This window comes from Entelurus aequoreus, linkage group LG25, assembly GCF_033978785.1.
Source record: "Entelurus aequoreus isolate RoL-2023_Sb linkage group LG25, RoL_Eaeq_v1.1, whole genome shotgun sequence".
NCBI classification, from domain to species: Eukaryota; Metazoa; Chordata; class Actinopteri; order Syngnathiformes; family Syngnathidae; genus Entelurus; species Entelurus aequoreus.
In genome coordinates this window covers 41,851,212-41,866,298 of record NC_084755.1, presented here as the reverse complement: position 1 = coordinate 41,866,298, position 15,087 = coordinate 41,851,212, and the positions used below count along the sequence as shown (strand labels likewise).

The 15,087-nt window shown below is 46.0% G+C and overlaps 1 protein-coding gene across 1 annotated transcript in view; it reads left to right on the top strand.

The window, feature by feature from the left end:
• Positions 1-14,304, top strand: part of stx1b (syntaxin 1B) — a 44,945-nt gene extending 30,641 nt beyond the window's left edge. Inside the window, exons 7-10 of the mRNA XM_062036758.1 lie at positions 6,707-6,780; positions 10,027-10,164; positions 10,226-10,336; positions 11,973-14,304. Coding sequence (XP_061892742.1) covers positions 6,707-6,780; positions 10,027-10,164; positions 10,226-10,336; positions 11,973-12,053 — 404 coding nt within the window. The 3' untranslated portion in view covers positions 12,054-14,304. The remainder of the gene's footprint in view (positions 1-6,706; positions 6,781-10,026; positions 10,165-10,225; positions 10,337-11,972) is intronic.
• The last annotated feature ends 783 nt before the right edge of the window (positions 14,305-15,087 follow it).

Genomic DNA, 15,087 nt, shown 5'->3' with positions numbered 1-15,087 from the left:
TACAACATGAATAATATATACATACTATGCACATATAAAGAAGTGTATTTACAACATGAATAATATATACATACTATGCACATATAAAGAAGAGTATTTACAACATGAATAATATATACATACTATGCACATATAAAGAAGAGTATTTACAACATGAATAATATATACATACTATGCACATATAAAGAAGAGTATTTACAACATGAATAATATATACATACTATGCACATATAAAAAAGATTGCTGTGAAAAGTGAGTTGGAATTTCACAAGAAAAATAATTTCTGCAATATTATGATAAAAGTTGGAATTTTACTCAATAAACAGTCGCAATTTTACAAGAAAAGCCTAAAATGTTGGCAATTTTATGAAAAGAGTCGTAATTTTACTTGACAAAAGTCACAATTTTATAAGAAAACTTTAAAGGCCTACTGAAATGATTTTTTTTTATTTAAACGGGAATAGCAGATCCATTCTATGTGTCATACTTGATCATTTCGCGATATTGCCATATTTTTGCTGAAAGGATTTAGTAGAGAACATCGACGATAAAGTTCGCAACTTTTGCTCGCTGATAAAAAAAGCCTTGCCTGTAGCGGAAGTAGCGTGACGTCACAAGCGGTAGTGCTGCTCACAATTCCCCGTTGTTTACAATGGAGCGAGAGAGATTCAGACCCAGAAAGTGATGATTACCCCATTAATTTGAGCGAGGATGAAAGATTCGTAGATGAGGAACGTTACAGTGAATGACTTGAGAGACAGTGATGGACGTATCTTTTTTCGCTCTGAGCGTAACTTAGGTACAAGCTGGCTCATTGGATTCCACACTCTCCTTTTTCTATTGTAGATCACGGATTTGTATTTTAAACCACCTCAGATACTATATCCTCTTGAAAATGAGAGTCGAGCACGCGAAATGGACATTCACAGTGACTGAACATGTAAATACACGATTAATAATATTCAGCTTTACGAAGCTAAAAAAAATAGAAGCTAACCTAGCTACGTAGCCAACGTGATAGCATAGCAGTCTCAAATGCAGATAGAAACTAAATTTAAAAAAACCCTGACTGGATGGATAGACAGAATATCAAAAATACTATTAAACCATGAACATGTAAATACACGATTAATAATATTCAGCTTTTCGAAGCTAAAAAAATAGAAGCTAACCTAGCCACGTAGCCAACGTGATAGCAGCAGTCTCAAATGCAGATAGAAACTAAATTTTAAAAAAAACCCTGACTGGATGGATAGACAGAAGATCATTAATACTATTAAACCATGAACATGTAAATACACGATTAATAATATTCAGCTTGGCAAAGCTAAAAAAAATAGAAGCTAACCTAGCCACGTAGCCAACGTGATAGCATCAGTCTCAAATGCAGATAGAAAATAAATTTAAAAAAAACCCTGACTGGATGGATAGACAGAAGATCAATAATACTATTAAACCATGAACATGTAAATACACAATTAATAATATTCAGCTTGGCGAAGCTAAAAAAACAGAAGCTAACCTAGCTGCGTAGCTAACTTAGATGCGGCGGCGGGCGTTGTACGCTTTTGACGACACCCCGGCCGCCATCAGAGTCGGCAAGAAACATATATTTCCCCAAAGTTACGTACGTGACATGCACATATCGACACGCACGTACGGGCAATCGATCAAATGTTTGGAAGCCAAAGCTGTACTCACCGTAGTGCGTCTGCTATCCTGCTCAAAACACAACACAACCTCCTGGTGTTGGTGTTGCTGTAGTCCGCCGCTCCACCGGCTCCAACGTTCTTCTTTGCAGTCTCCAGTGTCCATTAAACAAATTGCTCAATCGCTTTATTAACAAGCGGTAACTGGTTGTAGTTCAAAAAGTAACGCACACACATACACGAGCTGCTGTTAGCCAAAAGTCACGCTCACACACACTCAAGTTCTCCGCCAACTCACTCGCGCATGCACGCTCCCCAAACCCTTAAAAAAAAAATTCACTAATGCAAATATCACAGATATTACAGTATTGTACTTAGCCGCTAATACACCGATCCATCCCACCTACAACGTTCTTCTTTGCAGCCTCCATTGTTCATTAAACAAATTGCAAAAGATTCACCAACACAGATGTCCAGAATACTGTGGAATTTTGTCAAAGAAAACAAGAGGCTTTTCTATCGGGTCCGATGGGGTCCAACCACTTCCGTTGCTTTTGTGACGTCACGTGCATAAATCATATCCAAAGGAGTTTTTCAAGCGGAAGTTTAGCGGGAAATGTAAAATGTCACTTTATAAGTTAACCCGGCCGTATTGGCATGTGTTGCAATGTTAAGATTTCATCATTGATATATAAACTATCAGACTGCGTGGTCGCTAGTAGTGGCTTTCAGTAGGCCTTTAACATTTTGGCAATATTATAATAATCGGAACTTTTTGACTTGGCAAAATGATGACAAATGTCATCATGTCAAATGTCATCAAATGATGACAAATGTCATCATTTTGCTCAAACAAATTCACAGTTTTACAACAACAACAAAACGATTGGACTCTCTTCCACTCTGACATTGCGGGCAGTGAGAGGCGACGGGCTGGGGTGTCAATTCTTGTTGCCCCCCGACTCAGAGCCTGCATGTCGGAGTTCAACCCGATGGACGAGAGGGTAGCTTCCCTCCGCCTTCGGGTGGGGGGACGGGTCCTGACTGTTGTTTGTGCTTACGCACCAAACGGCAGCTCAGAGTACCCACCCTTTTTGGACACACTGGAGGGAGTACTGGAGAGTTGCTCCCCCGGGCGATTCCCTCGTTCTACTGGGGGACTTCAACGCTCATGTTGGCAGCGACAGTGAAACCTGGAGAGGCGTGATTGGCAAGAATGGCCGTCCGGATCTGAACCAGAGTGGTGTTTTGTTATTGGACTTTTGTGCCCGTCACAGATTGTCCATAACGAACACCATGTTCAAACATAAGGGTGTCCATATGTGCACTTGGCACCAGGACACCCTAGGCCGCAGTTCCATGATCGACTTTGTAGTTGTGTCATCGGATTTGCGGCCTCATGTGTTGGACACTCGGGTGAAGAGAGGGGCGGAGCTTTCTACCGATCACCACCTGGTGGTGAGTTGGCTGTGATGGTGGGGGAGGATGCCGGACAGACCTGGCAGGCCCGAACGCATTGTGAGGGTCTGCTGGGAACGTCTGGCAGAGTCTCCTGTCAGAGAGACTTTCAATTCCCACCTCCGGAAGAACTTTGAACATGTCACGAGGGAGGTGCTGGACATTGAGTCCGAGTGGACCATGTTCCGCACCTCTATTGTCGAGGCGGCTGATTGGAGCTGTGGCCGCAATGTGGTTGGTGCCTGTCGTGGCGGTAATCCTAGAACACGTTGGTGGACACCGGCGGCGGTGAAGGATGCCGTCAAGCTGAAGAAGGAGTCCTATCGAGTTATTGTGGCTCATAGGACTCCGGAGGCAGCAAACAGGTACCGACAGGCCAAGCGGTGTGCGGCTTCAGCGGTCGTGGAGGCAAAAACTCGGACATGGGGGAACGCATGGAAAACAACTTCCGGACGGTTTCGAAGCGATTCTGGACCACTATACCCCGCCTCAGGAAGGGGAAGCAGTGCACTGTCAACACCGTGTATGGTGAGGATGGTGTTCTGCTGACCTCGACTGCGGATGTTGTGGATCGGTGGAGGGAATACTTCGAAGACCTCCTCAATCCCACCAACACGTCTTCCTATGAGGAAGCAGTGCTTGGGGACTCTGTGGTGGACTCTACAATTTCTGGGGCTGAGGTTGCTGAGGTAGTTAAAAAGCTCCTCGGTGGCAAGGCCCCAGGGGTGGATGAGATCCGCCCGGAGTTCCTTAAGGCTCTGGATGCTGTGGGGCTGTCTTGGTTGACAAGACTCTGCATCATCGCGTGGACATCGGGGGCGGTACCTCTGGATTGGCAGACCTGGGTGGTGGTTCCTCTCTTTAAGAAGGGGAACCGGAGGGTGTGTTCCAACTATCGTAGGATCACACTCCTCAGCCTTCCCGGTAAGGTCTATTCAGGTGTACTGGAGAGGAGGCTACGCCGGATAGTTGAACCTTGGATTCAGGAGGAACAGTGTGTTTTTCGTCCTGGTCGTGGAACTGTGGACCAGCTCTATACTCTGGGCAGGGTCCTTGAGGGTGCATGGGAGTTTGCCCAACCAGTCTACATGTGCTTTGTGGACTTGGAGAAGGCATTGGACCGTGTCCCTTGGGAAGTCCTGTGGGGAGTGCTCAGAGAGTATGGGGTATCGGACTGTCTGATTGTGGCGGTCCACTCCCTGTATGATCAGTGCCAGAGCTTGGTCTGCATCGGACACGTTTCCAGTGAGGGTTGGACTCCGCCAAGGCTGCCCTTTGTCACAGATTCTGTTCATAACTTTTTTGGACAGAATTTCTAGGCACAGTCAGGGCGTTGAGGGGATCTGGTTTGGTGGCTGCAGGATTAGGTCTCTGCTTTTTGCAGATGATGTGGTCCTGATGGCTTCATCTGGCCAGGATCTTCAGCTCTCACTGGATCGGTTTGCAGCCGAGTGTGAAGCGACTGGGATGAGAATCAGCACCTCCAAGTCCGAGTCCATGGTTCGAGCCCGGAAAAGGGTGGAGTACCATCTCCAGGTTGGGGAGGAGACCCTGCCCCAAGTGGAGGAGTTCAAGTACCTCTGAGTCTTGTTCACGAGTGAGGGAAGAGTGGATGGTGAGATCGACAGGCGGATCGGTGCGGCGTCTTCAGTAATGCGGACGCTGTATCGATCCGTTGTGGTGAAGAAGGAGCTGAGCCGGAAGGCAAAGCTCTCAATTTATCGGTCGATCTACGTTCCCATCCTCACCTATGGTCATGAGCTTTGGGTTATGACTGAAAGGACAAGATCACGGGTACAAGCGGCCCAAATGAGTTTCCTCCGCCGGGTGGCGGGTCTCTCCCTTAGAGATAGGATGAGAAGCTGGGAGGAGCTCAAAGTAAAGCCGCTGCTCCTCCACATGGAGAGCAGCCAGATGAGGTGGTTCGGGCATCTGGTCAGGATGCCACCCGAACGCCTCCCTAGGGAGGTGTTTAGGGCACGTCCGACCGGTAGGAGGCCACGGGGAAGACCCAGGACACGTTGGGAAGACTATGTATCCTGGCTGGCCTGGGAACGCCTCGGGATCCCCCGGGAGGAGCTGGACCAAGTGGCTGGGGAGAGGGAAGTCTGGGCTTCCCTGCTTAGGCTGCTGCCCCCGCGACCCGACCTCGGATAAGCGGAAGAAGATGGATGGATGGATAGTCGCAATTTTACAAGATAAGCTTAACATTTTGACAATTTTATGAAAGGAGTTGGAATTTTACTTGACCAAAAGTCACAATTTTATAAGAAAACTTAAACATTTTGGCAATATTACAAAAATCAAAATTATGACAAAAGTCATAATTTTACTAAAAATAATTCACAGTTTTACAAGAACAACAAAAAAATTGGCAATATTGTGATAAGTCAGAATTTATATGTCTATATACACATTTATAAAAAAAAATGTATTATTTATTTTTGGCCAAAGGGGGCGCATTTCAATTTTTTACACACACTCGTTATTACATATGTTAGCCAGAGGGGGAGCACTTCACATTTTTACACTCACTCGTTATTACATATGTTGACCAGAGGGGGAGCACTTTACATTTTTACACTCACTTGTTATTACATATGTTGACCAGAGGTGGAGCACTTTACATTTTTACACTCACTTGTTATTACATATGTTGACCAGAGGGGGAGCACTTTACATTTTTACACTCATATTGTTATTACATATGTTGACCAGAGGGGGAGCACTTCACATTTTTACACTCACTTGTTATTACATCTGTTGGCCAGAGGGGGAGCACTTTACATTTTTACACTCACTTGTTATTACATATGTTGGCCAGAGGGGGAGCACTTTACATTTTTACACTCACTTGTTATTACATATGTTGACCAGAGGGGGAGCACTTTACATTTTTACACTCACTAGTTATTACATATGTTGACCAGAGGGGGAGCACTTTACATTTTTACACTCACTAGTTATTACATATGTTGACCAGAGGGGGAGCACTTTACATTTTTACACTCACTTGTTATTACATATGTTGACCAGAGGGGGAGCACTTTTAAAACCAATTTGCAAAATCCTTACTTTTGGGGAGCACCCTCATTTAGATGATGTCACCACTAATTGTCTATTAACCTCTTAAGGCCCAAGCTGTTTGTTTACATGCTATTTTTATTTCTCTTTGCTATTTGGGCTTATTGGACCCTAATTAGGATAAAAACTACAAATCTTCTGACACCACCAGATGGCAGTAGAAGTGTCCATATGTCATAAGACCCCAATTCAGTAGTGTACACCATTTTGTAAAAAAGCGTCCAAAGGTGCTGTCCACGCATGTGGCCACTAGGCCTTTAGAGGTTACACGCAGTGTTATTTATGTCACACCTCCTCATATGGAAGATACTTTTCCTTCTTCATGTCTCCAGAAGGGTATAAATACAAGAACACACACAACGTGATGCCTGCGTGTGCTAACCCTGTGTGTGTGTGTGTGTGTGTGTGTGTGTGTGTGTGTGTGTGTGTGTGTGTGTGTGTGTGTGTGTGTGTGTGTGTGCGTGCGTGCGTGTGTGTGCGTGTGTGTGTGTGTGTGTGTGTGCGTGTGTGTGCAGCCGGAAGGACGACCACCAACGAGGAGCTGGAGGACATGTTGGAGAGTGGCAAGCTGGCCATCTTCACGGATGATGTAAGCACCGCACCTGAGCTGGCTCACCTTGGCCGTGGGTGCGCTGACACATCAAGTGAATACGGCCCGTGTCACGTGACGCCAGAGGGTAGGATGCCGCGCCAGCTTTTAATTTGAAGGGGCAACCTCAGATTGACCCGCCCCCTTCATTTAAAAAGCTCCCTTAGACCAGGTCATGTGACTGGAGGGTCACATGACTGGAGGGTCACGTGACCTGGTGCACACTGGGCTGACGATTTCTGGTTGAAGCCACGCCCCCCTATGATGTCACACAGCGCCTTCAGCCAATGGAGCGCAGAGAAAACATTGCTTAACACTTCTGGTAAGTTTCAGGTCAAAGGTCACCAGTGACGATTACGCAATCACTGACTTCATACAGACTTGTCAATGACCAATCAATAACCAATGACCAATCAATACCCAATGACTTGTCAATGACCAATCAATAACCAATGACCAATCAATACCCAATGACTTGTCAATGACCAATCAATAACCAATGACCAATCAATACCCAATGACTTGTCAATGACCAATCAATAACCAATGACCAATCAATACCCAATGACTTGTCAATGACCAATCAATAACCAATGACCAATCAATACCCAATGACTTGTCAATGACCAATCAATACCCAATGACTTGTCAATGACCAATCAATACCCAATGACTTGTCAATGACCAATCAATACCCAATGTCTTGTCAATGACCAATCAATAACCAATGACTTGTCGATAATCAATGATTTGTCAATAACCAATGACTTGTCAATGACCTATTAATAATCAATGACTTGTCAATGACCAATGACTTGTCAATAACCAATCAATAATCAATCATTTGTCAATAACCAATGACTTGTCAATGACCTATCACTAATCAATGACTTGTCAATGACCTATCAATAATCAATGACTTGTCAATAACTAATGACTTGTCAATTACCAATCAATCATAAATGATATGCCAATCACATGTCAGTGACTATTGACTTCTAAATCACTTGTCAATAATGAATGACTTGTCAGGGACTATAAATGACTTGTCAATGACAGATGACCAATGACTTGTCAATGACTTGTCAATGACTTGTCAATGACAGATGACCAATGACTTGTCAATGACTTGTCAATGACAGATGACCAATGACTTGTCAATGACTTGTCAATGACTTGTCAATGACAGATGACCAATGACTTGTCAATGACTTGTCAATGACAAATTACCAATGACTTGTCAATGACTTGTCAATGACAAATTACCAATGACTTGTCAATGACTTGTCAATGACAGATGACCAATGACTTGTCAATGACTTGTCAATGACTTGTCAATGACTTGTCAATGACAGATGACCAATGACTTGTCAATGACTTGTCAATGACTTGTCAATGACTTGTCAATGACAAATTACCAATGACTTGTCAATGACAGATGACCAATGACTTGTCAATGACAGATGACCAATGACTTGTCAATGACTTGTCAATGACTTGTCAATGACTTGTCAATGACTTGTCAATGACAAATTACCAATGACTTGTCAATGACAGATGACCAATGACTTGTCAATGACTTGTCAATGACTTGTCAATGACTTGTCAATGACAGATGACCAATGACTTGTCAATGACTTGTCAATGACAGATGACCAATGACTTGTCAATGACTTGTCAATGACTTGTCAATGACAGATGACCAATGACTTGTCAATGACTTGTCAATGACAAATTACCAATGACTTGTCAATGACTTGTCAATGACAAATTACCAATGACTTGTCAATGACTTGTCAATGACAGATGACCAATGACTTGTCAATGACTTGTCAATGACTTGTCAATGACAGATGACCAATGACTTGTCAATGACTTGTCAATGACTTGTCAATGACTTGTCAATGACAAATTACCAATGACTTGTCAATGACAGATGACCAATGACTTGTCAATGACAGATGACCAATGACTTGTCAATGACTTGTCAATGACAGATGACCAATGACTTGTCAATGACTTGTCAATGACTTGTCAATGACTTGTCAATGACAAATTACCAATGACTTGTCAATGACAGATGACCAATGACTTGTCAATGACTTGTCAATGACTTGTCAATGACTTGTCAATGACTTGTCAATGACAGATGACCAATGACTTGTCAATGACTTGTCAATGACTTGTCAATGACAGATGACCAATGACTTGTCAATGACTTGTCAATGACTTGTCAATGACAAATTACCAATGACTTGTCAATGACAGATGACCAATGACTTGTCAATGACTTGTCAATGACTTGTCAATGACAAATTACCAATGACTTGTCAATGACAAATTACCAATGACTTGTCAATGACAGGTGACCAATGACTTGTCAATGACTTGTCAATGACAGATGACCAATGACTTGTCAATGACTTGTCAATGACAAATTAGCAATGACTTGTCAATGACAGATGACCAATGACTTGTCAATGACTTGTCAATGACAAATTACCAATGACTTGTCAATGACAGATGACCAATGACTTGTCAATGACTTGTCAATGACAGATGACCAATGACTTGTCAATGACTTGTCAATGACAGATGACCAATGACTTGTCAATGACTAGCAAATAATGTAATTGTCTTACCTGTCCATGGACTACAGGTGCAGACTAGCAAATAAGGTAATTGTCTTACCTGTCCATGGACTACAGACTTAGATTGACTTAGACTTAGATTGGTCAGATCTAGTCTTAGACTTAGATCGGTCACATCTAGTCTTAGACTTAGATTGGTCACATCTAGTCTTAGACTTAGATTGGTCACATCTAGTCTTAGTCTTAGATTGGTCACAACTAGTCTTAGACTTAGATTGGTCACATCTAGTCTTAGACTTAGATTGGTCACATCTAGTCTTAGACGTAGATCTGTCACATCTAGTCTTAGACTTAGATTGGTCAGACCTAGTCTTAGACTTAGATCTGTCACATCTAGTCTTAGACTTAGATTGGTCAGACCTGGTCTTAGACTTAGATTGGTCAGACCTAGTCTTAGACTTAGATCTGTCACATCTAGTCTTAGACTTAGATTGGTCAGACCTGGTCTTAGACTTAGATTGGTCAGACCTAGTCTTAGACTTAGATCAGTCACATCTAGTCTTAGATCAGTCACATCTAGACATAGAAGGTTTAAGGCCCGCGTCCAGTCCGACAGACAAGACCCTAACAAGGCTGAACTGCCCCGCCCCCCCAGATCAAGATGGACTCCCAGATGACCAAGCAGGCTTTGAACGAGATCGAGACTCGACACACGGAGATCATCAAGTTGGAGAACAGCATCCGCGAACTCCACGACATGTTTGTGGACATGGCCATGCTGGTGGAGAGTCAGGTACGCACACCCAGAGTTCTGATTGGCCCAGTCCACCCGCTCATGTGCGCCACCTTTGCAGGGCGAAATGATTGACAGAATCGAGTACAACGTGGAACACTCGGTGGACTACGTGGAGCGAGCCGTGTCCGACACCAAGAAGGCCGTCAAGTACCAGAGCCAAGCCCGCAAGGTAAACAGGAGCAAGGACTAATGACGTAGCTAGCATGCTATCACATCTCAACCAATGACGTAGCTAGCATGCTATCACATCTCAACCAATGACTTTGCTAGCATGCTATCACATCTCAACCAATGACGTAGCTAGCATGCTATCACATCTCAACCAATGACGTAGCTAGCATGCTATCACATCTCAACCAATGACGTAGCTAGCATGCTATCACATCTCAACCAATGACTTAGCTAGCATGCTATCACATCTCAACCAATGACATAGCTAGCATGCTATCACATCTCAACCAATGCCTTAGCTAGCATGCTATCACATCTCAACCAATGACTTAGCTAGCATGCTATCACATCTCAACCAATGACGTAGCTAGCATGCTATCACATCTCAACCAATGACTTTGCTAGCATGCTATCACATCTCAACCGATGACATAGCTAGCATGCTATCACATCTCAACCGATGACGTAGCTAGCATGCTATCACATCTCAACCGATGACGTAGCTAGCATGCTATCACATCTCAACCGATGACGTAGCTAGCATGCTATCACATCTCAACCGATGACGTAGCTAGCATGCTATCACAAGAAGTAGTCATTTGCTGTCTGCTTATGTTAGCAACTTCAACCTTTTTAGCACGAAAATAGCCGCCATTTTTTCACCGCATCCAGCCAGGTTTCAAGCACCTATGGGTCTTTCTGCATACTTCTGTGTTCTTCTGGGTCCTCCTGGGTCCCTCCGGGTTCCCCTGGATCCTTCTGGGTACCACTGGGTCCCTCTAGATTTTGGGTCCCTCTGGATCCTTCCGGGTCTTACTGGGTTCCCATAGATTCATCTGGGTCCCTGTGGTTCCTTCTGGGTCCCTATGGGTCCCGCTGGGTCCTCTGGATCCTTCTGGGTCCCTATGGCTCCTTCTGGGTCCCTCTGGATCCTTCTGGGTCCCACTGGGTTCCTCTAGATCCTTATGGGTCCCTATGGGTCTTTCTGGGTCCTTATAGTTCCCTCTGGATCCTTCTGGGTCCCACTGGGTTCCTCTAGATCCTTTTGGGTCCCTATGGTTCCTTCTAGGTCCCTCTCGATCCTTCTGGGACCCACTGGGTTCCTCTCGATCCTTATGGGTCCCTCTGGATCCTTCTGGTATAGCCAGCTAGACGGTATAGCTCGGTTGGCAGAGCGGCCGTGCCAGCAACTTGAGGGTTGCAGGTTCGATCCCCGCTTCCGCCATCCTAGTCACTGCCGTTGTGTCCTTGGGCAAGACACTTTACCCACCTGCTCCCAGTGCCACCCGCACTGGTTTAAAATGTAACTTAGATATTGGGTTTCACAATGTAAAGCGCTTTGAGTCACTTGAGAAAAAGCGCTATATAAATGTAATTCACTTCACTTCACTTCACTTCTGGGTCCCACTGGGTTCCTCTAGATCCTTATGGGTACCGCCGGGTCCCTATGGTTCCTGGGTCTCTCTGCATCCGTCTGGGTTCCACTGGGTTCCTCGAGATCCTTCCGGGTCCTTATGGATCATTGTGGGTCGCCCTAGGTCCCGCCGGGTCCCTCTGGATCTTTCTGGGTCCCACTGGGTTCCTCTAGATCCTTCCGGCGTGTGACCGCTGTGCTTCCTGTGTTTGTCCCGCAGAAGAAGATCATGATCATCATCTGCTGCGTCATCCTGGGCGTGGTCTTGGCGTCGACCATCGGCGGGACGCTGGGCTTCTGAGCTTCCTGTCGCCGTGACGACCGCCAGCCGGAGGAAGAAAAAGCCCAAAAACTTGAACCACCAATGCAAGAAGAAAACCAATCAGCAAACGGGACACACTTGGGGTGGGCCGAGGTCCAACATTCCCACAAATCAAACCCCCTCAAACGCACCGCCGTGTAAACGGAAGGTTCCGGCAAACGCATCGATGTAAACCTAGAAGCTACGCACGCTTTTTTCTTTCTGTCTTCTTTAACTTTGCTTTTTCGGGAGGACGGCGACGGCGAGTGCCGCTGGGCGGGGCTTCTGCGGGACGAGCGCCCGCTCGCTTCTAGGAGAGCGTGTCCGGACGCCGTCCTGCAGAAAGAGCCCCACCCCCACCTGCCCACGTTAGGAGGGCGGGTCCGACCTTGCCCTGACCCCGCCCCTCATTGGTCGCTCACTCTCACGTGACCTTTGACCGCCAGCAGGGGCGGAGTCAGGGGGCGGGGGGGGGGTGGGAACTCCACCGAGAGTCAATCTATGCAGTTAAGACACAAGCGCGACTCGTCAAGTTGACTTTAGCCCCGCCCACCCGAGTGCCGCGGCCATGTTGAGTTTTGTGGTTTTGTGCTGCCGCCGTTTCTGTGACTTCCTGTCGAGTTCGCCTGAGCCCTCGTTTTGGCCGAGTGTGTTTGTGGTCGTCTCGGTGACACAGGTGCTACCAATCGGGAGAGGCTCCTCCCCCTCCTAGAGTCATGTGACGTGGTGTCCCACTGGGAGCTCCTCCCCCTCCTCGAGTCATGTGATGTGGAGCAGCCTCCCCCAGCAAACATTGCATGTGGTGTGTTAGCTTACGTTCTGCCACGGGAGGGTTCATCCGCCGCACTCGCCGTTCAAGCAATAACTGCGGCCGGGAAGCTGGCGAGTCCCGCTGACATCCGGCGTGGCGGCTCGGACGCGAACAGGAAGTGGGCTCGTTGAAGTAGTGCGTGTTGTGTAGTCGTTAGATGTCGTGTCGTGACGTGTGACAAAAAAAGAGCGTTTCCTTTTCATTTGGCGTCCACCAAAGTCGTGTTGTGTTGAAACTAAACGTGCGCTTGTCCCCGCCTCCCCGCCCATCCCGGCCACGTCGCCGTGGTCAAAGCGATGACGTCGTCGTCCCCCCCGCAGACGCAGACATGGCGGCATGAAGGCAGGGGGCGTGTCCCAGTATTCCTGTCTTTTTCTGTGTTGACGTTTTTAGGCGAGACGACGGCGAGGATAAGCCCCGCCCCCCCCCGCGTGTCCCGATATTTGGCATGCGACGCGTCGTGGAGTTTGCATGAAGATGTTTCCCCGCCTCCTGACCTGCCGCCATGTTGCGCACTTTACTCCGTTAGCACGCTAGTTCCCGCTTCTTTTCACACGACGCCCCGCCCCCCCCGCCCGCCCGCCCGCCCTCGCCGCGACACAAGTCACTTTTCACGTTGGCCACGCAAACCAAAGCGAAGTGAGTCGCCGGAGACCAGCGAGCCGCCATTAGCCGCCGTTAGCCGTTAGCACGCGCTCCTCCATCTTTGTAGTCCCGACGACGAAGCTCTCTGTCTTCCTGAAACGATTTCCCAAATGGTTGCCGTGACAACTTGGGAGTCAGTATTGCGTGGGAGGAGTCTGGGGGGGGCACGTGGCCAATAGGAAAGACTTGTCGCTATAGCGATGATGTAATTATTGTAAATAGGAGAAAAAGACCACCTGCATGTTTATCTTCCTGACAAAGTCGACGCCCTCTTGATGCTGTCCTCTCCGCCCCGGAAGTGAGGCTCCGCCCACTGGCTGCTCTGGTCAAAGTGCTTCCCGCCATCTCCTGGCCCCGCCCCTTCCACCTCCCACAGGCCGGCCTTGACAAAGCGTGCAATACCGGAGGCGAGGCGGCCAGATGCAGGAGCTCCACCCACACGACACGAGAGCTCCGCCCACCCGACGTTGACCAATAGGGGACAGCCTCTTCGACTTTGCCAGGAAACGCAACTTGTGTCCGTTTCTTTTGTGTTTGTGTGCCTAGTGTAACGTAAAGCCATCTGTCCCCGCCCACACTTAAGACACGCCCACCATTCGCGACAGCCCCGCCCCCCTCTCGTTCTGCTGTTGGCTGTTTAGTTCCTGTGACGTGCCAGTACCCCCCATCTTTGACCCCTGGATCTTTAAGACGACAACTCTATGCAGAAGCTGTCTTTTATAAGTGTGTCCGACATTTTGTTTCAGAGGAAATATTACACAAATATGAAGAAATAAAGAAGGATTGTTCAGTGTTGCTCTGTCTCCACTTCCTGTTTGCTCTGTCTCCACTTCCTGTTTGCCTTTGCCCATTTCCTCTTTGCTCTTTGTCCACTTCCTGTTTGCCTTTGTCCATTTCCTCTTTGCTCTTTGTCCACTTCCTGTTTGTCATTGTCCACTTCCTGTTTGCCTTTGTCCACTTCCTGTTTGCCTTTGTCCACTTCCTGTTTGTCATTGTCTACTTCCTGTTTGCCTTTGTCCACTTCCTCTTTGCCTTTGTCCACTTCCTGTTTGTCTTTGTCCACTTTCTGATTGCTCTTTGTCCACTTCCTGTTTGCTCTTTGTCCATTTCCTGTTTGCTCTTTGTCCACTTCCTGTTTACTCTTTGTCCACTTCCTGTTTGCCCACACTAGCTACACTTCCTTAATACTACTACTAATCATAATATTACTATTAAACAACATGTGTAATACTTCTAATAATAATAATACTATTCATTATAATAATACTAGTAAACACAGTGTGTAATACTTCTAATAATACTACTACTATTCATGATAATACTATTAAACACTGTGTGTAATACTTCTAATAGTCATTATAATAATACTATTAAACAATGTGCGTAATACTTCGAATATTACTACTACTAATCATTAAAATAATACTGTTAAACGTGTGTAATATTTCTTATAATACTAATAATCCTCATTATACTAATACTAAATGATAATACTATTACTACATATACTCATACTACTAACAATTATAGAACTACTAATAATACTATTAAATAGGAATAATACTAATACTACAATTA